The following is a 23831-nucleotide window of genomic DNA, read 5'->3' on the forward strand; positions in this document are numbered from 1 at the left end:
TGACTTCATCAAGAACAGGTCATGCCAGACTAACTTCATTTTCTTTTTTGACAGGATTACTAGACTGGCAGATCAGGAAAATACTTAGATAATTGAGATTTCCGTACAGCATTTCACAGAGTCTCTCCTACAATTCTCATGGATGAGCTAGATGAAAGTGCTCTTTTCCACTTTATTTTGATGTTCTTCAGAGCAGAGAACAGTCCAAATCTGGGACCAACCTGATGGGACACACTATCATAGTCTTTATTCTAAACTTTTGCTCAAAAACAGCCTTCAGGCATAAAACTGGCTTATTGTCCCTAAGTTTTTTTTTCTTTTAAAGTTCTTAATGGCTTTATTTGTGCTTTTAAATTTTTTCGATGATTTTTGATTTTATACCTTATTTCCAGGTCTAAAGCTCCACACTCCATCAACTCTCCCCTTTTAAAAATATTTTACTTTTTAAAAATTATCTTTTATTTTTAGATCACCTTCATTCTTAAATATATCCCTCTCCCCTCCCCTACTCAGAAAGTCATCCTTTGTTACAAAAGGAAAAAAAAATACCAGTTCTCCAAAACCAATATATTAAATGAGTCTGAATGTATTTGGAATATAAGCTCCTTGAGATAAAGACTATTTTTGTTTTTTCTTTACATCCCTGGCACTTACCACAGTGCCTCAGATTATGCACTTAATATTCTATACCTACAGTCTACCAACTCTCCAATGAAGGGAAGTGCATTTTCTTATCTCCTCTTTGGGAATCAAGCTTGGTCATTATACTCACACAGCATTCATTTTCAATTTTTTCTATTCTTTCCATTTATATTGCTCTAATAATAATAAAAGCTATATACAAACATATAACTTTAATTTTTTTTGCAAAACAGTTTACATATATTTCATCCCCACAACTATGAGAGATGTTTATTAGTATTATCCCCATTTTATAGCTGAGAAAACTGAGGCTGAGAGAGGTTAAGAGACTTGCCCAGCATCACACAGCTAGTAAGTGTCTGAGACAAGATCTCTATCTAGGTTTTCCTGACTCTCTATCCCCTAGAGTCTATTTCCATTTGTGTGTTATTTTCTAGGTTCTGTTTATTTCATTTTCCATCAGTTTATTTAAAAGCTTTCAATGTTTCTCTGTATTCTTCATATAAACTGTTTCTTGCAGCAAAGCAATATTCCGTTGCATGCACGAACCGCAATTTGTTTATTTCCCAAACTGCAGAAGCCTACTTTGTTTCAAAAAAATTTTTTTTGTAGTTATAAATGCTGACACAAACATTTTTACACACAGGGAGACTTTCTATCTTTGACCACCTGCGAATATTTCTCAGCGATGAGCCCTGGGACCTGCGGATCAAAGGATATGGACTCTTTAGTCACTGCAAAATTCTAAGTCACTTTTCCCACAAGACCTCCCACATCAACTTTTTCCATCTTGCGTCAGCTTTAAACATTTGCTGGGTGTGAAGTTGACTCATTTATCAATAGTGATTTGGAGTATTTGTTCATGTTTATTGACCATTTCAATTTGTTTTTCTTCTGGGAAGTGTTTGTTTCTATCCTTTGAAATGATTGCCTCTGGCGGTGGTGAGCTCCCCCTCAATGAAAGTCTACTTTATAGAGGTCTTCTCGTTCAGGTAGGAGTTGGCCCAGGACCCAGCACAAGGCGGGCTGCCAAGAAGTGCTTGTGGAGTCACTGACTAGATGGCATGGGAGGGAGGGTGCCTTCCAATTCCGAGCTTCTGTGGTTCCACATCTAAAGAGGACATTCAGACCCCAGGGGAGGGGGTCCTTTCCCACGCTCCTCCAGCTGGCAACAATGTGGCAGGTAAGCCTGGAAGGGGAACTCCACCTTTTTGTGCCTGGACAGTCCCGTCCTTTCATTCAGCCCAACTTTTCACAACACGTGGGGTTCTCCCAACACCTCCCGCCACTTCTCCAAGATTTTCCTTCTCGCTGAGAGAGGGTGGAGGTGACACCGAGGTAATCTTCCCAGCAGCCTTTTCGCGTTACGTGCCCCATCACGACAAGCCTAGAGGGCGGGCGATTTCTTGCCCCTCCCCCTCCTCTCCTCTTCCTAGCAAAAGGCGGGAGTGGGGGTTGTACGGCGGGCGGCTGGACGAATAGCGAGAGAGAAACGGCGAGGAGCGGCGCGACGCGCGCGCGCACCGAGGCACGCACGCACTCGACGGAGGCGCGCGCGCCGGCCCGGTCCTTGCCGCCGCCGCCATTTTACCTTCTGGTCCTGGCCGCACAGCAGAGGCTGTTGTAGGTGGGGGGGGGGCGGCCTGAACGGAGGATCGCCCTTGTCCCTGTTGCCGCTGGTCGCCCCTCATCTTCTTCCCTCTCTCGCCTTTTTAAATTCCTTCTTCCATCGCTGCTGTGCCAGCGCGACCATGTCCAAGAGGCACCGGTTGGACCTAGGGGAAGATTATCCCTCCGGCAAGAAACGTGCGGGGACCGATGGGTAAGCGAGGCCGGCCCGAGGCGGGAGGGAGCGCCAGGCTTTGTTGATGTCGGGGCGGGCGGAGGCGAGTTCTCTGCTGGGCCAGACCGGGCCTGGGATTACCGGTATTTTCTTTTGGATCTCGGGCCTACAGCAGGCGGCCCGGGGGAGGCTTTCCTCTCCCGGGACCCGGGGTGGCGGCGCCAGCACCAGCCCCAGCCGGGGAGGCCGGAGGGTCCGGCACTAGTTTTCTCCTCCTCTCCAGGCCTTTCGGAATTGCTGGGGAGCTAGGCCTTCCGCGGGGATCGGGGAGCCTCGTGGCCAGATCCCTCCCGCCACCCTGGGGTGGAGCGATTCTCGCAGGCCCGGGAATCCCCCCCCCCCCTCCCTCGGCCGCCTTTCTGGAGGACCAAGGAGCTGAGGGGCTGTGGGAGAGAGGGTCGGGCCAGTTCGGGCGAACCGAGGCCGGTCCCAGGAAAGGGAAAGCGGCGCGTGGGCCCCAGTGTAGGCCTAGGAGGGTGAGATCCTCGGTGGGGGCTGGCGCGACGCGGAGAGGTCGTGGGGGAAGGGCGCGCGCGCGTGGTATGTGTATGAGTGAGAGTGTGAGTGTGTATGTCCGTGTGTTCGCACAAGCTCACACTCACACAGGCCTGAACAGGAGACGCGGAGTCCAGGGAGCTTGGCTGGACTGTATCCGTTCAAAGTCTTTCCAAGTGGATGCTAAAAGAGGACAACTTCCGCTTCAGGAGCCACGCTCCCGCAGTCTTCTGGTTTTGCCTGTACTAGTTTGAAAGCTTGGTCCTGGTCATCTTTGGGCAACAGTGGAAGCACCTCTCATGGTATCCACTGCTATCTTTTTTTCTCTCCAATTTTTAACACTTTTATTTAAAGTTTTGAGTTCCAGATTCTATCCCTCCCCGCCCCCCAACGGTAAGCAATCAGATATAGGTCATACATGTGCAATTATGTAAAACATTTCCATATAAGTCATTTTGTACTAGACGAGCATGCTTCAGTTTCTATTCAGTCAATATCAGCTCTTTCTCTGGAGACTGAATTATGCTTCATCATTAGTCCGTTGGGATTGTCTTGGATCACTGTATTGCTGAGAATAGCTAAGTCATTCACAGTTCTTCATAGAGCACTATTGCAGTTACTGTGTACAACGTTCTCCTGGTTCTGTTCAATTCACTGTGCATCAGTTATATAAGTCTTTATAGGTTTTTTCTGAAATCATCCTGTCATTTCTTACTACAGCTTGTTTAGCCATTCCCCATTTGATGGGCATCCCTTCTGTTTCCAACTCTTAGCCACCACAGAAAGAGCTGCTATAAATATTTTGTACAAATAGGTCCTTTCCCTCTTTTTTGAGATGTCTTTGGAATATAGACCTATCGGTGGTTTTGCTGGATGAAAGGTATGCACAGTTGGGTTGCCCTTTGGGCATAGTTCCAAATTGCTCTCCAGAATGGTTTGGATCTGTTCACAACTTCACCAACCAAGCATTAATGTCTCAGTTTTCCCACATCCCCTCCAGCATCCAAAATTTCCTTTTTTGTCATATTAGCCACTCTGATAGGTGTAAGGTGGTACCTCAGAGTTGTTTTAATTTGCATTTCTCTGATCAGTAGTGATTTAGAGCATTTTTATATGACTATAGATAGCTTTAATTTCTTTGTCTGAAGATTGTTTAGATCCTTTGACCATTTATTAATTGGGAAAAGACTTGTATTTTTATAAATTTGACTCATTCTCTATATATTTGAGAAAGAAAGCCTTTATCAGATACTTGTTGCAAAAAATTTTCCCCCAGTTTTCTGCTCCCTTTTAATTTTTGTTTCATTGGTTTGTGCAAAAACTTTTAAATTTTAGATGATCAAAACGATCTGTTTTATATTTTGTAATGCTACACATATCTTCTTTGATTCTAAATTCTTCCCTTATCCATAAATCTGACAGATAAACTATTCTATGCTCTATTAATTTGCTTATATCACCTTTTATGTGTAAATCACATATCCATTTTGACCATATCTGGAAATACCATGTGAGATGTTGGTCTATACCTAGTTTCTGGCAAGCTTTTCCAGTTTTCCCAGCAGTTTTTAACAAATAATGAATTTTTGTTCAAAAAGCTTGGATCTTTGGGTTTCTTATATACTGCATTACTGTGGTCATTTGCTATAATGTAATTTGTACTTGATCTATTCCACTGATCCACCACTCTGTTTCTTAGCCAATATCAGATTGTTTTGATAACTACTGCTTTATAATATAGTTTGAGATCTGGGATTTCTGTTTCTTAGCCAGAACCAGATTGTTTTGCTAATTAGTACTTTATAATGCAGTTTGAGATCTGGTACTGCTAGACCACCTTCTTTTGCATTTTTATTTACTGATAGTCTAACTTTTACCCAGAGTGTTTTGAGATCTGAAGTAGTAAAGTCCCATTTCTGCAACTTGGGCTTTGAGGCCAGAAGCTTAAGTGAGACTTAAGGTTTTTTTTCTTTTTCTAGAAACCTTGAGTAAATTAAAGTCACCCATTTGGAAGGCAGATTTTTTGGAGGTCACATTTCTATTGACACATTTGCTCGGATTGTTTTCTCTTCCTCTATTTTCTTGGAGAAGAGATGGTATGGATTTTCTTAACTCATTGGAGTAGTCTTGCCCATGATAGGTACTTAAGAAGTGCTTGTGGAATGAATAATATTCTGCATCCCAGATCTAAGGTTATTGATACAATTAAGCAACAGTCATTCCTCTGTTGGTTTTTGTGCCTACCCAGTGCCCCAACTCTGCTACTCATCTCTGTAACTTTGTGCTATAAGGTCTCTTCTTGCTTTTAATCCTGTGATCCTATAAATGCCAAAGCTAATTGCCTCCAATTAACCATTTCACTGAATTTGTTCTACAGGTTAAGGTAAATTATACCTTTTTTCCCTTTAAACTTGAGCTCACTCCTGGTTGATGCTAAGTGGACTGTGATTTCTTTGGAATTAAAGTGTAGAATAAAGCAGGAGGGGATTTCCTGCTCAAAAGTTTTTGTTCCCTAGTTTTTGAATATTTAAAACAATATGTCACATTTCAGTATTTTTCAAGCAGTTTCACAACTTCAGACTAAATTTACTTGTATTTCTAGGGTGTTTTTTTCATTTCTGAAAAGTTTGTTTCTTGGAGGCCTTTGTCCTTTAGTTCTGAAATTATAAGATATCTACAATATCCCGGTGAAGGAGAGAACACTAGGCTCTTAAATTCTTTGAAGCAAAACAGACTGCTTTCGTCATCCTTAGGGATGGAAGTGACTTTGTTTCCTGTAGGGAGAAAGCCAATTATTGTTAAAAGTATTTTGAGAAACTAAAACTAACATTTATTAAGGCAGCATTTATGTTAGAGGGAATGTTAAATTCATTTTCTTTTTATCTTTCAAATGCTTTCCTTAAGTGTGGTGGTTGGTGCATCTGTGCAGTAATGTCTCATGTCTATGTAGCTAAATTATGTCTGGTTTAGGAGGCCCTGGGGACAGTGAATTTTCAGAATTCAACCTTGAAATTATTAGACACTATCAGTTTGACCTATTTACTTTCAGTTAAGTTATATATGTGTAAAAGTTTAAGTTTTCAGCTCTTGGGATCAACTATACAGTAAGTCTTGATCTATGGAAGTAAGATTTCATCTTTATAAAATGATCATATAATCCATATGCCTATATATAATACAAGAGAAAGGGTTATAAAATTGTACATTCACTTTGAAGGGTCAGTGTAATATAAAGGAACATTGGATTTGAAATGAGAAGACCTGGGTTTGAATTCTGAATCTGCTCCTAATTTAATCTGAGTGATGTTGGATAATCAGTAAGTGTGAAAGCAACATTTGGCACAATAGATACAGAGAGAAAATTGAAATTGCTCCTTCCTTCAAGGAGCTTACATTCTGTCAAGGAAAATATCAAATACACATAAGTAAATGTGCAATATAGACGTAGTAAACTGTAATTTTGGGAATGAGTGATGTCAGGAAACTTCTCTTGTTCAGGAGCCAGCAATTGAGCTTTGAAGAGAGCTAGGAATTTTCAGAGTTGGAGCTTAAAAGGAAGTGTATTCCAGGAATGGGGATAGGCCGTGGCGGGGGCAGCTTTCTCGAAGGCACTGAAAATAGGAGATGGGATGAAGGCTGATATTTGAAAGAGTTCTGGCTCTCAAGTCAGAAGCCCTGGGTTCAGATCTTCCCTCTTACAGTTATTGTGAGCAAGACATTTAGTCTTCCCAGACCTCACATTTCTCATCTGTAGAATGAGGATGGGACTAGGTAGCTTCTGCTCTGGATCTATCATCCAACATAATGTGTGTGGGACCGCAAGGAATGACTGGAAGGTAAGAGTGCATGAAGAGGAGTCATGTGTAATATACTTATTAGACAGGTAGAAATACAAACAGAAGTTTGTATTGTGTCCCAGAAGCAATCGGGAGCCCCACTGGAGCTTTATAAACAAGAATGTGGTATGGTGAAACCTGTGCTTATCAAATAGCACTTAGGCCAGTATGTGAACAGTGGAATAATGTGAACAAAGGCAAGTAGAGATTGGAGGTGAGGAGACAAATGAGATTCTTGTCATAGTCTAGGGTGATGTGAAGAGGTTTAAATAAGATTGGGGGCCATGTTAATTGAGAGAAAGAAATTCTAGAGATGTGGTAGAGGTAGAATTGACTGGCAATTAATTAGATGTGGGGAATAAGGGAGAATGAAAAGTGAGGACAACTCCAGGGTTGCTAATCTGGGTGAAAAGAAGGATGGTACCCTAGACAGAAATAGAGATGTTTGGAAGAGCTTTGTTTAGGGCGGAAAGACAATTCTGTTTTGGACATGCTGCTTTTTGATGAGTTGTGTAGTAGGACATCCTGTGGGAAAAGTCCAGTAGACAGCAGGTGATATGGGACTGAAGCTGAGGAAAGACATTTAGGACTCAGTATATAGATCTTGAGCATCATCTGCATGGAGATTGTAATTGAGTCCTAGAAAGTTAATGAAGTCACTGGGAGAGAGGGTATATATAGAGAAAAAGATCATGGGCATTGCTTTGGCCTGCTTTCACATTTAGAAGGCTGGATGTGGGGGGAGGGTGGGGAGGGAGCGCAGCAAAGGACACTTAAGAAGGAATCACCTACTAGGTATAATAAATACCCTGTGTTAGGTACTGTAAAACACACAAATTTAGTAACCCCCCCCCCGCACTTTTTATTCTTATTCCTCCCTAGACAAGTGATGAAAGCAGTTGAATTATTTTTCTATTGTTGCTTTAACTGGCTGTCCAAAACATTCTAACTGCATTTTGTAATTTAAGAGAGTAGTTCTGAAATATGTAGGAGTTTACTGAGGCAGCCATTTAACTTCTTTGAGACTCCATTTACATTCATGTTTAGAATGTGGAGTTGGATTAGATAATTTCTAAAGTCCCTAACTTCTGTCTTTCTTGGATCTTGCCAGAGGAATGGCAGCTTTTGTACATTGTCATCTTACAGCACTGTGATAGTGCTCAGGAATTTTTCATACTTGCTGACTGACTTACATGGAAGTCTTCAGGTTTGTTTTTAAAATCCTGGCTGTTGCTGAGTGGATTTTTCTTTTTAAAATGGTTCACACTTGGCAGTCTTGTGAGTACCACTTCCAAAAGTCTCTGCCGTAACAGATACAGGTAATATATTTTTCTGTTTCTGTGCCTGGATCATAAGAGATACTAATAGAGTAGTCAACATGCATTGACTCTCTTTTTCCCTCTTCCTCTCTCTCCCTGTCCCTCCCCTTTACTCCTGTCTGTCTAGAAGTCCTAGGAACATAGATTTAGAATTAGGTAGAAAGGTTAGATTTTTGCAACGATGTGCTGCTGCAAACCAAAGAAACATTCTTGAAATCAGGGCATGTTAAGGAAATGTTAATCATTAGAGCATTCAATATTAAAGGCTTAGGTTTATGACATGAACTGTTGTATTAATCTTAAAATCAGATTTAAAATTAAATTATTTTGAGAAGGCTGTTTAAATAGCATTGATTCTACTTGTCCAAACACATGAATTGTTCCTATTTTCAGTCCTGTAGTTCTCATCACAGTTCATGGAGTCAAAATTCTTTTACAGTTCCTACTGTAAAAGGTGGCAAGGTATTTTATACTTGAATTAGGCTGTTTGTAATTGCATAATAAGTGGGACAAAATCCAAACTGCACTCAGTTTGGATTAACTGTCAGAACAGATGCCCTTCACATATACAGTGTTGCATACATTAGATGGCTTAATAAATGTTTGGATTTTTCTCTTTGACCAACTTGACTGGCTAAGACCTAAAATAATTCTAACTTTATATGTTGGTTAGTCATTAATATCTCTTGCCCCCCATCCACCATGCATTTTAGCATAAACTAAGTTTCAGACAAGCCATTTCCTTACTCCAAACCTAGACTAACCAATACATACGCTGAAAACCTTGTTCCTTCCTCTGCCCTTTCAATTTTTTTTTTAAAGGAAATGAGAATTTATTGACCAGGAAGTTCAATGTATTATCAGTACTGGATATCTAGTATCTGAAATGAAACTTTAATTGGGACAATTTCCAGTTAAATTAGCCAGTGTGTTGCTGTGAGCAAGTGACAACTTTTAGTTGCCTTTTCCCCATCCATAAGATGGGTATCATAATATGTGTAGTACCTACTTCACAATATTGTTGCTCTAGATTGTTGTGAGCTAGCATATAAAATAACGTATGTAAAAATTTTTAACTTTGAAAAGTATATAAATGTTAACACCCTAAATGATCCCTGAATTTGGGCTATTAAAGATTATTGTTCTAATTTTCTTCTGTCTTGAAAGATGATACGCACTTAATTAAATTGACATTTGTTAACTAAAATGCTTTTACTCTAATTTTTAATTTACAAATTCTTTTGCTTCCCAGAGCTAAGACTCTTTATTTGTAAAAAAAACTAAGCAGCCAAAAGAGTCTACTGGTGCAGTATAGTGGTGGTCTGGATATTTCAAATTAGGGTTTGTTTTTTTTAAATTTGTTTCTGTTTTTACAATTTTGCTATTGTGTAACTTTAAACAAATTCCTAGCCTTGCTGGGCCTCAGTTTTCTCATCTGTAAAATGAAGGGATGGGATTAAGTGGTCTCTAAGGTGCTTCCAGCAGCAAATCCAATTATGTCACAGGTAGATGCCTATTTGTACTTTTATAGAGAAAGAATATTGAGAGTGAAAAGAGTCCTCACTAGATTTGAAGGTAGAGGCCCCAGGTTTGAACCCTTGATCTCTTACTGCCCATGTAACCTAGGATACAACTTTAGGTTTCTTTATCTCAGATGAGAGGGTAGCAAAGAGATTTTTTTAAAAGGGGGAGTATGGGACCTATTTGTACAAAACTATAGCAGCTCTCTTTTGTGGTGTCTAACAATTGGAAATTGAGGGGATGCCCATCAATTGGGGAATGATTGAAAAGTTGTGGTATATAATTGTGATGGAATATTATTGTGCTATAAGAAATGATAAGCAGGATGATTCAGAAAAACCTGGAAAGACTTAGATTAACTGATGCAAAGTGAAATGTGTAAAACTGGGAGAACGTCATACATAGTAACAGCAATATTGTACGATGAAGAATTGAATGACTTAGCTATTCTCAGCAGTTACAGTGGTCCAAGACAATCCCAAAGGACTCATGATGAAGCATGCTATCCACCACCAGAGAAAGAACAGATATTGTCTAACTACAAACTGAAGCATGCTTCTTTCCCCTCCTTCTCCATTTATGCCTTCCCAGCTTCTCTTCCCCCCCCTTCCAATTTTATTGTACAAAATGACCAACGTGGAAGTGTTTTACATGATTGCATGTGTATAACCTGTAGTGGATTGCTTTTCATTGCAGGGAGGGATAGAATTTGGAACTCAAAACTTAAACCACCGAAATGTTAAGAAATTGTTTTGAAATGTAATTGGAGAAAATTATTAAATAAAAATGATAGCTATCATTAAAAAATAACTTAAATGAATGCATAGGACTAATTGATCTTGGTGGTTTCTTCCTGTAACCTATTATTTTATGAGTTGGTTCCTTTTAGATTTGGTTTGAAAATGAAGATCTTTATGCTTGAAGTTACTAAGGAGTATTAGGGATGTTCTCTGAAGAAAAGGAAGTGGATTTATTATCTATCCAGGTGTTCTTTCTTAAATTCCTAAAGTACTTTCTCATTTGTATAAATCATTTTTGTGCTTAAGTACTGTCATACTTCAATTAACTCCTGAGAACAAAGCTTCCTTTATAACAAAGTTAGTTGTTTTGTTTTGTTCGAAGCGCAAAAATCTTCATTCTAGGGAGAGGGATTGCAGTTATTCAAAAATGTTACTCCTCTTTGTCCCTGCCTTTTCTAAGGTAAATAGGGTAGGCTCTAGGTAAAATTGCTGGGAAATCTTTATTTGTCTTTGCCTCTATTATTTCTGGCCATAGTTTTTTTGATTCTTTCATCTATCTTAGTAGGAAAAGATCTGATGTCATTTATATTAATTGATTGTATATTCTATGAATAAGTCAGTCATAGTCCAAGTTGTTGTGGGGATCAAATGAAAAAAATACATGTGAAGTGCTTTGCAAACTGTAAAGCTCTGTATACTTTTTAGCTATTGTTTATTATTCAATCCACTGTCATGCAAACCCAGAAAGTTTTTACATGGCTGCACAACTTAAGATCATAAATCTAGAACTGAAGAGTACCTCAGAGCCCATCTAAGAGCCTCATTTTCTAGGTGAGAAAACTGGGACCCACAAAGATTTAAGTGGCTTGCCCAATTTCATCCAGGTGGTAAGGGTCAGCCAGGATTTCATCCTACCCAAGTCCTCTGAATCTTTCGGAGTCATTGTTCTTTCCACCATAGCATATTGCCTCTCCAATACTGTGTTTGATTCCTGATTCTGCTACTTTTGTGAAATTGAACTTAAACAGATTTCTTAACTCCTCTGAGCATTAGTTTCCTTATCTATAAAATGAAGACTTGAGGGCTGGACAGTATCAGTGGTTCCTAACTTAAAGGTGTGGAATTATTGCAAGAGGTCCTTCTCATTAAGTGACTCAGTGTAATAAAAAAAGCAAGCACATGATTTGTGGAAAAAGTAATATCTTGTACTTTTATTACTATTTATCAAATAACTGTAGATGCTTTATGATTAAATATATTCATTTGACAGCATTATGAACTCAGTAATTTTTTGTCAAGTAGTTTACTTAACCATTGTATGTTAATAGAACAGCCATTAGTATCATGTTGAGGTCCTAAAAAGAAGTCACTAGATTAAATGACCTTTAAAGCCCCCCACCCCTACCCCTTTCAGCTCTATGGGCCTTATTTCTTAAAAAAACAAAAAAAAACACCTGACTTGTTCTTATGCCCTGTGTCTTCTCCTTGCCTTGATCCCTCCTTCTAACTTCATCATTCAATGGGAACTGCTCTTTCCAAAGTATGAAATGAACTCTTAATTGCCAAATCTAATGGCCTTTCTTCAGTCCTTATCAATCCTCATGTTTCTTGACCTCTCTGCAGCATAATAGTGAGATTTTGACACTGTTCTCCATCTTTTTTAAATCTTTTATCTAGTGCTTCTGTCCTGGGCCCTCTTTTCTCCTCTGTATTGTTTCATTTAGTGATCTCTTCAAGTTTCATGGTTTCGATTATCTCTGTGGAGATAGATGACTGATCCACTTGTTCAGCTCTAACTTCTCTGCTGATCTTCAGCCTTACATCTCCAGCTTCCTATTGGACATATCAAACTGGATATCCTCCAGGGGTGGGGAACCTGTGACCTTGAGGCCATATGTAGTCCCCCTCAGGTGCAGCTCTTTGACTGTATCCAGTCTTTACAGAACAAATCCTTTTATTGTTTGGATTCAGTCAAGGGCTTCACTTAAGGACCTAGGGGGCCACATGTGGCCTCAAGGCCCCACCCCTGCTAGACATTTTAAATTCAACCTGTTCAAAGCTGAATTCATTGTCTGTAACTATCCCTTCTTTCCAACTAATGTATTAATGTCAGGGGTGCTACCATCTCAGTCACCCAGGCTCACAACCTAGATGTCAGCCTCCACTCCTTGCACACATGCATGCTCCTGTGCTTGCTCTCTCCAAGGTAGAGACTTAAATTAGTTTGTCAGTGCTTAGTATAGTTGGAATTAGTAAACGATGATGTCCTAGGTTAAGTGATAGCTTTAGATCACATACATTTAACCATAGTTTTAGATTTTAAGCCTTTCTGCCTTTTTTTTTTTCAAATTGAAATATTTTATCCGCTAAAAAGGAATCACAAGTATGGACATGTGTGTTGTGCAGAGGCCAGATAGCATCCTGAAATCACACTTCTACTGTGTAGTATCTAAATTTGATGAGAATGGGAGGGAGAAGGGAAATGAGGAAAAATATAAGAATATGACTTCTGAAGGTCCCCTTATCCCATTGTTGGAAGCTACCATATCTAGCTGCTGTGGTTTATTCCCAGTAGTCCGACATTCCTTCCTTAACCTTTTTTAGTAGTCTGCCCTAGAATGGGTTGGACTTTTACCACTTAACTTCAGCCCTAGTACATTTCATGTTTCAATATTTAATTTAGTAGTTTCTTTACTGAAACTCCTCTCATTGTTTTGAAATATAGTCCTGAGCCATCTATGTAATTTCATCCTCATATAATGAAGTTTGGTATGAAGCATGTTGCTAGAATTCTTCTTTGTAGAACTGTGAATATGTCTTAGACTTAGAATGAATAGCCTTAGACTATGTGCACAGTAGGAACTTGGTAAATACTTTATGAATGTGGAATGAGTATGGGAATAGAAGTCCAGAGATCAGGGCTCTGTTAATGGCTTTTCAGTAACTTGCTGTGTGACCTTGGGTGAGTCACTTACTTTCTGTTTCCTCTACAAAATGGGGGAGTCAGACTTAGAGGTTTAAGATCCTTTTCTGCTAGAGTAGCCTATTTGATACGTTTGTAAATCTTAAATGTACATGTGGATTGTTATTATCTGGTTTTACAATCTGCTAGAACTCAAAAGTCTACATTTGGAAACTTGAGACAGTGGTAAACAGTGGTAAAGACTTCTAGTCATTAGGTTTGCTAGTGAAATTTAGTTTTAAAATACTTCCAGTTTACATTTTAAGGGAGCATGAAAACACCTTCCTCTTGTCACTCTGCTTGATTCAAAGGTGGATGTCAGGCTGGTCAGGGATAGTAAGGGAAGAGCAACTTGAAAATTTCAGGATGGAGACTGTTCCGTAGCGTGACATAGATGACCAGGATCTTCCTTTTGGCAACCTTTTGTAAATTACGAGATGTGATTTTTTTTTTATAAATATTCACCGTATGTTACTATTCTGGGGTCTTTTATTTTTTGTGACTTGTAAGATTTCTAGGTGTAATGAAAATGATAGGTCTTAAAGCTTATGACTTCAATTTGTTCTAATTACTGTGTAGACTGCGAATACTGAGGTGGATATTCACTTGGCTTTTGAGAATGGCTTTTTTTTTTAGCGATGTGCGGAGGGGGGCACCTTAGCTATGGCAGGACAAGAAACACACTTCCTGATAACATCTACAACTCAACTCGCATCAGCCTCTGTACTACCATTGTTTGACTGGGGTGGGGAACTTGTGGCCTAGAGGTCCTTGGATGTGGCCCTTTTGACTGAGACCAAGTTTTACAGAACACATCCTTTTAAGGGGATTTGTTCTGTGAAGTTTGGAGTCAGTCAGAGGGCTGTACTTGAGGACTTAGAGAGTCTTATGTAGCCTTGAGGCCACAGGTTCCCCACCCGTGGCTCTAGCTGGTTCAAAGCCAGGAGCCCACAAAAAGTTATTTATTGACATTTAAAGAGAATGTAATCTCATTCTCAGCTCAGCTAGCAATGCATAAGGGAGAGTTCTTTGCTTTTCTGTTCAATCCAGCTGTGTAAGGATGCTTCCCTGTTCATTTGACCTTCAGGGCTAGACATCCCCGTCCCCCAGCTGCCCTGTGGTTCAACTAATTCAGGCCTGAGACCCCCGTATGTTATTACAGGTTTGCCTACCACAGGGAAATAGAGCTGAGGCCTCATTTGGATGGGTTAGATTTTGATTATCCCTACTAGTAATTAATCTTTATTCATGTGGGTGAAAATTGAGTTGCCAGAAAGCTTTTTAATTGGCACCTGTTTGATTTTATAGTTGACTACTGTGCATAGGTTTTTAAATAATTTAAATTTACCATGGTAGAAAAGTAATACGAATATCCCCATTTTACAGATGAGGAAACTGAAGTTGAAACATGTTAAATGATTTAAGTCACACCTGGTAAATGATAGGTGTAGAGCAACCTTTAAACTCAGACCTTCTAACTCTAAGCCTCTTGCTGAGCACTCTATCACATGGTCTTTGTCATTCTACTCCTGGCCCATTACAAAGCTTGTCATTAAGACTAATGTAAGCATATAATATAAATAAGTATGTAATAAGTATATAATACTAATATAATAAGTATATAAGAATAAGACTGATATGATAAAAATAAGTATATAAAAATATATATACGTATTGTATACATGCAAAGTTGTTTGACCAATATCATTTTGAAGTAATAACCTAATTTTACCTAGTATCTCTGTTTAACTTTCTGTTGAACTCATTGCTCCCTATAACATTATTTGGTATAACATCCTTGTTTTCCTGGAGCTAATTAATGCCAGTGGTATCAAATACATTGTTAAGGGACACTTAGAATCGAAAAAGAAGGATTTATGGAAATGTGTGGACAGGAATTTCACAAGATGTGCAGTGAGGGGTTTTGATTTGCTTCCTTGGATCCGCAACCCACACTACAATGGGTACTGTGCCTATACGATGAGTAGTAGAAAGAGAATGTTAATGTAACTTATTAGAATGGTAACAGGGAGGAGCAAAAGACTAGTGAGATGATGGTAAAATGATACTTTGTTTCAACAGAGTTCCGCTGCCAAGAGGATTTACCAATCCTCAGAAATAAACGGTGAGGGCAGTGTTAACTCACCATACAGATCCAAAGGCTTTTGTAAACATAACACAGCATTTAGTAATGATAACTGATGTTTCTAAAGCATTTTATATATATCATCTCATTTGAGCCTCACAACAGTCCCATGAAGTAGTTATTACCATTAGCTGTACAAATGAGAAAATGTGTCACATGCAGGATTTAAGCTGAGGTCTGCCTGATTCCCAGTGCTCTACATCTTGCATTTTATAACTTTTATTTTTATTGCAGAATTAAAGCTCTCACTCCCATTAAAAGAATTTCACGAATTAGTAGTAGCAGGAAGATCTGGGGGTTGGACTGAGGCAGGAAACCTAATTATGATTACAGTTCTTTTAGGTTAGTTGGTGTAAATAGAAATCCAGAGGGATCATTAGTTTAAGGTTCATCTATCATCTCTCTCTCCCAGTGAGAACTAAACTTGCTTTTGGAGAACTATTTCTAATTGATAAACATTTTAATTGTTTATTATAGAGTGAGATCACAACCACTTGGTGAAGTATAGCTAATATTCATTATCTCCATTTTTTTCCTTCAGAAAATATGTCCATGGATTTTAAGGTACAAGTTGCATATAGGCAGCTAGGTGGTGCAGTGAACTAGTCAGGAAGCCTCAGTACAAATCCAGCCTCAAACACTTGTCAGTTGTGTGACCCTGGCCAAGTCACTTAACCCTGTTTGTCTCAGTTCCTCATCTATAAAATGAGCTGGAGAGGGAGTGGCAAACCACTCCAATATTTTTGCTAAGAAACCCCCAAGTGAGGTCAGGAAGAATTAGATAAGACTGAAGTGACTAAACAACATATGCTCAAGAGCTGGAATTCCAACCTAGATCTTTATTCTTCACTAAAGTCTAATGCTGTTGCCTCCTTGTGTTTTGGAAACTATTTTGGAGTTTTTGAAGTCCGTACTAGTTGACTGAGTTCTGGTAGCTGTTGCCAAGCTAGAAAGTTTATTGTGGCTTGGTGAATATTCTGTCTTTGTTGCCTGAGGGCCAGCATAACTCAGCCAGAAGAGGTTCATCATCATGCCTTGGGGAGACAGATTTTTACAGCCACTGAAGTTCTCAAAGACTTTATGTCTACTAAGTTTTATGTTGCATGACCCTTAAACTTCAAACTGTGTAATTGAGTTTTAGAATCATCATATTTTGTTTAATGTGGGGCAGTTGTTGAACTATAGGCCTGCTCATCCTGTTTTATCTTCTCAACAAACAGGTATTGAGCACATACTATGTGCCAGGCACTATGCTAGGTGCTGAGGAAACAAAGACAAAAATAATCTAAGAAAGAGGTTGCATTCAGTTAAGAGAAACAACATATACATCTACAAGTGTACTTAAAATATACACAAAATAAATACTAGGTAATTTTGGGTAGGGGGAACCAGCAGCTTAGAGGGATTAGGAAAAGCCTTGTGTAAGTGATGACATTTCAGCTAAACTTTGAAGGAAATCCAAGAGGCAGGAGTACATTCTGAGTATGGGAGGCAACCTGTGCAAAAGTATGGAGATGGAAACTAAAACATAATGTTCGACAAATAGCCAGAACTCCAGTTTAGCTAGATTGTAAACTATGTAATGTAAATGAGACTAGTAAGTAGATTGGAGCAACTTTGTTAGGGCCTTTCAGTGCCAATCAGAAGTTGGTAGTTTATCCTTGGGTCATTGTGTGGGAGCATGATGTGGTCAGAACTATTTCTTCAACTTTTGTATAAAAATTTTATTTTTTCATTTCGTGATTTTTCAGGTATTTGTGTATTTGAAAAGTCAGTTCCTGAACATATATTTTTATGTTCCAGCCATTGTGCTAATTGCTGGAGATAAAAAGAAAGGCAAAAGGCAGTCCCTGCTCTTAAGGAGCTCACAATCTAATGATGGAAGATAACTGAATCTGTGTGGAAGCTGAAAGAGGGGCAGGAGGAGGTTGAGCATAATGAAGTCAAGAGAAGAAATTTCCAATTTTTGAGTGAAAAATGAATAGATGATTGGCCTGGGTGCTCACTCCTTAAATGGAGGATCTAGAAAACTCTTGACCCTCTCTTCCATCTTACTATACCCCAAAGGTAGTATGGTGTAGTTAAAAGATGGTTGAGTGAGTAGTGACCTGGGTTCTAATGGGTGAATCACTGAATCTTTTTGGACCTTAAGTTTCCTTGTCTTTAAAATGGTGGTGGTGATACTTTTATCATCTACTTGTTATGAGGTTGATGTGAGGCCCAAATGAGATAATCTGTGTAAAGTACTTTGCAAACTTTAGAAGGCTATATAAATGCCTGCTATTATTAATCATATACTTTATTCTTCTACTCCATTAGAACAAGGACCATATTTTATCTAACCTTCATATTTCTACCAGTGCCTAGCATTATTAGCTATACATTTGTTGTTCAGTCATGTCCAACTTTTTGTGACTCCGTTTGGGGTTTCTAGGCAAAGATACTGGAGTGATTTGCCATTTCCTTCTGCTCATTTTACAGGTGAGAAACCAAGGCAAACAGTAACTAACAGTAAAGTGACTTGCCCAGTGTCACAGAGCTAGTATGTATCTTATGGCTAGATTTGAACTCAAGGAGATGAGGTCATCTGTGAGGTCATTTCTCTTATCATGCAATGCTGGTCTCTTGTCGCTCTTCTTTTGCACCAGCTACTCAACACTCCCACCCCATGAATGTACTCAATCTTTGCCTCATAGAATCTTTCCTTCAAGATGGAGCTCAGAGATTTACCTTCTACTGGAAATCTTTGCTGATCCCCTTAATCTCTAAGTGCCTCCCTCTCGAATAATTTTGTATTTAACTACTTTGTATTTGTTTGTATTCTCTTTATATTTATTCTGTATCTGCCTATATATGTGTGTCTTTGTTCTGCTAAGTAGAGAATGTTTCATGTATTTGTATCTTCAGCACCTAGCGTAGAATGTAAACTCTTCACAAGTAGGAAATGTTTCATTCATTGTATTTGTAGTATAGTGCCTGGCATATAGTAGGCAACTTAATCTTGATTGATAGTCTAAGAAATAGTACCCCAGTACCATGCAGGCCAGAACAGTAAAACAGTAAGCACATGACCAAATTTTAGAGTTTGAAAGAACCTCGTCAGCCATCTACCCACCCCATACCCTGAAAAAGAATTCTCATTACAGCGTACCCAACAAATAATCATCCAGGCTTTTCTTAAACATCTCCACTGACAGGGAACTCACTATGCCTGTAGTCAATATAGATTCCTTGGCACTGGGGAACATAGTTCCGTTTTTCTAAAGTGTCATTCTTAATCAACTGAAATTTCCTAACTTGCTTTCAATAACTAGGCACTGTATTCTTGGGGGTTCATAGAACTCACTTTGGAGAAGTACTGTATTGAAGGCTTCCTTTTTTTTTTTGGCTGAATGGAAATGTCTAAATATATTACCTTAATTTAGCAAAATCTGATTTCTTAATTTTATTTTTAGGAAGGATCGGGATCGTGACCGGGATCGTGAAGATCGTTCCAAAGATCGTGACAGAGAACGTGACAGGGGAGATAGAGAGAGAGAAAGAGAGAAGGAGAAAGAAAAGGAATTGCGTGCCTCTACTAATGCTATGCTCATTAGTGCTGGGTTACCACCTTTAAAAGCATCGCACTCAGCACACTCAACACACTCAACACACTCAACACATTCAACACATTCTGCTCATTCAACACACACAGGACATGCAGGACACACATCACTTCCACAGTGTATTAATCCATTCACTAATCTACCCCACACCCCTCGTTACTATGACATTCTAAAGAAGCGGCTTCAACTCCCTGTTTGGGAATATAAAGATAGGTTTACAGATATTCTGGTTAGGCATCAGTCCTTTGTACTGGTTGGTGAGACCGGGTCTGGTAAAACAACACAGGTGAGTTTTCGAATTGTGATGATGCATGGGTGTGTGTGTGTGTGTGTGTGTGTGTGTGTGTGTGTGTGTGACATTCATTTTTAGATATCTCTTGAACCAACCACCACAGTGACTTTAGTTGATGTATATGCATTTTGACCAATGGTCTCCTCCCATCTCTTCTCCAGGGCTAAGACTGGTCATTATCACTATCAGCATTTGGCTTTGTTTTAGTTGGGGGTGTTTTATACTTCCCACCTCATTAATATTCATATAGTTTTTAATGGCTATTTTTCTCCTGATTCTGCTTACTTCAATTTGTAAATCTGTTTGTGTTCCTTATTTGTCATTTCTTGTGACACAGTAAAATTCTATTATGTTCAGATACCATATTTTGTGTTAACCAATGCTCCAATTGATGTGTACTTACTTGTTTCTGGTTTTTTGATAACACAAAAATGATGCTATGCATGCTTTCATTTATACAGAACCTTTCTGTCTTTGATGTCCATAGGGCTGTATGTTTCATATTTTATCCATTAATGTTTAAAACACTTAAATGCCCTAATCATTCCCTTTGTTCATTGTAGAATTCATTGGGGAGTGCTTAGAAAGCACTTTGGAGATAGGCTGGCTTATGCCACCCTAGTGGTAGGAAAGCAGCCTCAGTTATATTTATGTGGAGTAAGGGAGCCATCAAGGAGTGTCATGGGGCACACTTAATGTCTGTGAACCTGTTGGGAAGAGCCTTAGTGAGAGACAGTACAATAAAGTTGAAAAACCATAGGTTTGGAGGCATATGACCTGGGTTTTGAATCCTAGCTCTGTCACTTGATACCCTGTGACCTTAAACAAATCACTCAACTTCTCTTTGTCTCAGTTTTCTCATATGTATGTCACTCAGATTACCAAATAGAAATAGACTTCCTGGTTACTGATATTTTTTGGCAATAGAAATTATTTGGTCATTCAAGAGAATCACTTTCAGTCATACATTTGATCAGTAGCACACATTATGAAGTAGCTTACTGTAGTGAGGGATAATTTGATAGTGATGGGTAAATGAGATTTTTGTACAATTACAGAACCTTTAGCATCTATTTTAGGCTACAATTTTAAAGCCTAGAAAGTTGTGACTATGGAAATCGCTGTTAAAGTTTTTTCTTTTTACAGTCATTTTAGTTTTCAACATTCACTTCCATAAGTTTTAAGTTTTCTCCCCCTCTCAACCTCCCCTTCCCCAATCTGATAGGGGTTCTACATATATATTCCTATTAAACATTTTCACATTGGTTGTGTTGTGTAGAAGAATTAGAATTAGAACGAATGGGAGTACTGGTTACTGATTTTTGAGGGATACATTTGCAAATAGTTTACAAAACAAGTTTACAAGTTGATTGAAAGTTAGGAACTGGTTCTGGTTTACGATGTTCTGTCAGTATGCTAGAATTTTAAGATATTTTGTACCATTCTCTGCTTTAATAATCACTTATTATTTGGGAAAGTGTGCATACTGACTAGTCTACCTGCTCTTATACCTCATGTTGATTTTTATACTTATTCAGGAATTCGTTTGAATAGTTTTTAGCTGCTCCAGGAAAAGAAAGAAGAAAAAGTAAAATAGACACTTGAATTTAGCTTTGTATTTTTTAGTTAAGGATGTAAGTGGAAGCTCAAATTAGAAGTTGTATAGTCAAAAGGACTCAAGTAATGGTCTTGTTTTGGCAGTCTTTTCAGACTTGCTTTCTCTTGGTGTGCAGTCAGTCATCTTTACCCTTTCATCTCAAAATGTTGTTAGGGGCCTTCCACCCACATACTACCACCTGCCTCCACTACCCCAAAAATGAAACTTCAAAGGGGCTTCTTGCAATCACGTGGCTAAGCTTGAGAAAAATCTTATAGCTTTAGAATATAGGCATAAACTAATATACTCTTACTCCATTTAGAATAGCAGTGATTATTCTGTATTTAATGTGGGATTTAAGTGTACATTATTTAATTCCTCCATTTTTTTTGTAGTATTCTACAACATTACTTTATATTCTTTTCTCATTGATAATTTATCCCTTTGTCTTTTGTCCTAGGGAATCTGTACCACCTCCACCCCACCCCAAGCCCCTCACCCTTTTCTTAATAGGAGAGGCTATATACACACCTAAATTGATGGTACAGTTGTTTCTCCCGCTAGTTTTTAATGGAGTTCATTGAAATACGTTGTTATCCTGAATCCTTCCTACCTCTTGTGAAGCAAGTTCTTGCCACTAAACCCTTCCCTTTGACTGAGAAGAGAGAAGCTGGTGGTGTCAGGACAGTTTTTGTTTGTTTTTAGCTGCCACCACCATTTCTAGTTTGCCTTCTGCATTTTATCTTTCACTAAAATGATACACATTGGATTGACTTAGCGTATTTGAGAAAAGGGAGTTTCTTTTTTCTTGCACATATGGAAAAGGAACTCTATATCTGACTGTTTATGCTATGACAGTAATAAAGCTTAGGTTTACTTTTTATTTGGAGGTGGTGTGGTGATCAGGAAAGGCAGGGTATTTTGGTGGAAAGATCATTGAACTAGAAGTTTAAGTTCTAGTTCTAGCTTGGTACTAACTAGCTACAACTAGGTACCTATAACTAGGTACAACTACAGAGTTGTAAGTTTGAGGAAATTGCTTCCTCAATTTCCTTGTTGTCTTTGAACAATGAGGAAATTGAACTACATGATTTCAAGGTCTCTTGCTGTAGTCAAAGTGAAGGAAAAATAGAATTGTGGCAAGCCACAAGTGTTGGCAAGACAAGCTTGATTAGGACCCAAAGGAGAGAGGATTTAGTGTGAAGAACACTGAACTAGTGGGTCTAGATAGAAATATAAATTAGTTTGAAGAACAAGATACTGAACTACAAGGGAGGACCAGGATTTTTATTTAAGAATTGCACAAAAAGAAATTTAGCCTGTCTGCATTATCTTTTTCTTCTCTTCTACCCTTTCCCTCCCTCTCCTGCCTCATATAACATAACTTTTTCGGTTTTGTTTCTAAACGATTTTTTGGCCTTGTAGTCTTGTAGAATGCATAGAAGGGTTGGATAGCCACCTGAAGGGAAGGTTCTGTCTGTGGTTTTGAGAGGCTTTTGAGGAGGTGAATATTAGCTATCTCACCAAAGGATTGCTTTGAGAGCTGAAAGCTTTTTGAGTAGTTTCTAAATATGGTACTTAGTAATTCCGGATTATATGGATTAATTTCTTATAGTGATGTATATGGAATTCTGTAAGATTAGGGAATGTGGATTCTTACACACTTCAGTGGAGACTTAGCCACTAACAGTGCCCTGTGGTTCTCCATCATTGTGTTACTTTTCTAGCCAACCCACTTAACTTCCATGGCTCCTCTTTACTTCACTGTGAAAGAGGGAAGAAATGCATTGTCATGCCATTGTATTTTTATCACTTTAATTGTATTCTTCTCTAGCAGTGTAACTCCAACTCTAGTCCAGGGCTTCTTAAACTTTTTCCACTTTAGACTCCTTCAGTGCTTTTTAAGCTATGGATCAAGACCCCATCTCGACCCTACCTGAAGCAGGTGCAGTACTTAAAGTGCTTTTGGCTAGACATGGAGCACAAGTTGTATTTCTTGAAGTAACCCACTTCCCTGCAGCAGGGTTATTCTGGAGAGAAAGCAGGATGTGCTGGCTGGGTAGAAGGGTGTCCTGTTGTATAAATAGGTTTAAGTCTTCAGGGACATAATTTCCTTTATGTTGTACCTGAATCAGAATAACAAGAAGCATTAGTACAGGCATACATTCATAACTTTTGTGGTTTTCACCTAGTAGACACAAAAGAAATGTTCATTGAATTACTAAATCGAAAGAGGATTCTTATCTCCATGTTATCTTTTACCTTTATTTTAAATCATACTCTTGTGACATGGTTAAGTGAAGCTGTTTTAAAATGTTAAAGAAAGGCACTTTTATTAAATTTCATTTACTGTGTGTAAAGTGAACCAATATTTTCATGTAAACTTCAAAACTGTTTTTGATAGATCCCTCAGTGGTGTGTTGAGTACATGCGCTCCTTACCGGGACCCAAGAGAGGAGTGGCCTGCACACAGCCCAGGAGAGTTGCTGCAATGAGTGTGGCTCAGAGAGTTGCTGATGAAATGGATGTGATGTTGGGTCAGGAAGTTGGGTACTCCATTCGATTTGAAGACTGCAGTAGTGCAAAAACTATTCTCAAGTAAGTGATGTCACTCTGCTTTCAACTGTGAACTTTCATCATAGGGATCTTCTACCTCACTTATGTCGTATGTCAAAATGGCAAACTACTCAAGTATCTTTGACAAGAAGATCCCAAATGAGTTCAGGAAGAATTGGACACAATTGAAAACAATGGAACAGTAATGACATTAATGTTATATTGTGCTGTAAGACAGGTTGAAAGAGGTGGTTTTGAGGAAATCTGGAAGGACTTG

General features: G+C 38.8%; 1 protein-coding gene across 1 annotated transcript in view; it reads left to right on the forward strand.

Moving 5' to 3' along the window:
• Nucleotides 1–2168: 2168 nt before the first annotated feature.
• The window catches only part of DHX15 (DEAH-box helicase 15), a 62686-nt gene continuing 41023 nt past the window's right edge, over nucleotides 2169–23831 (forward strand). The window contains exons 1-3 of the mRNA XM_036762402.1: nucleotides 2169–2464; nucleotides 18960–19395; nucleotides 23403–23596. Coding sequence (XP_036618297.1) covers nucleotides 2394–2464; nucleotides 18960–19395; nucleotides 23403–23596 — 701 coding nt within the window. The 5' untranslated portion in view covers nucleotides 2169–2393. The remainder of the gene's footprint in view (nucleotides 2465–18959; nucleotides 19396–23402; nucleotides 23597–23831) is intronic.

Source organism: Trichosurus vulpecula, chromosome 6, assembly GCF_011100635.1.
Source record: "Trichosurus vulpecula isolate mTriVul1 chromosome 6, mTriVul1.pri, whole genome shotgun sequence".
Taxonomy (NCBI): domain Eukaryota; kingdom Metazoa; phylum Chordata; class Mammalia; order Diprotodontia; family Phalangeridae; genus Trichosurus; species Trichosurus vulpecula.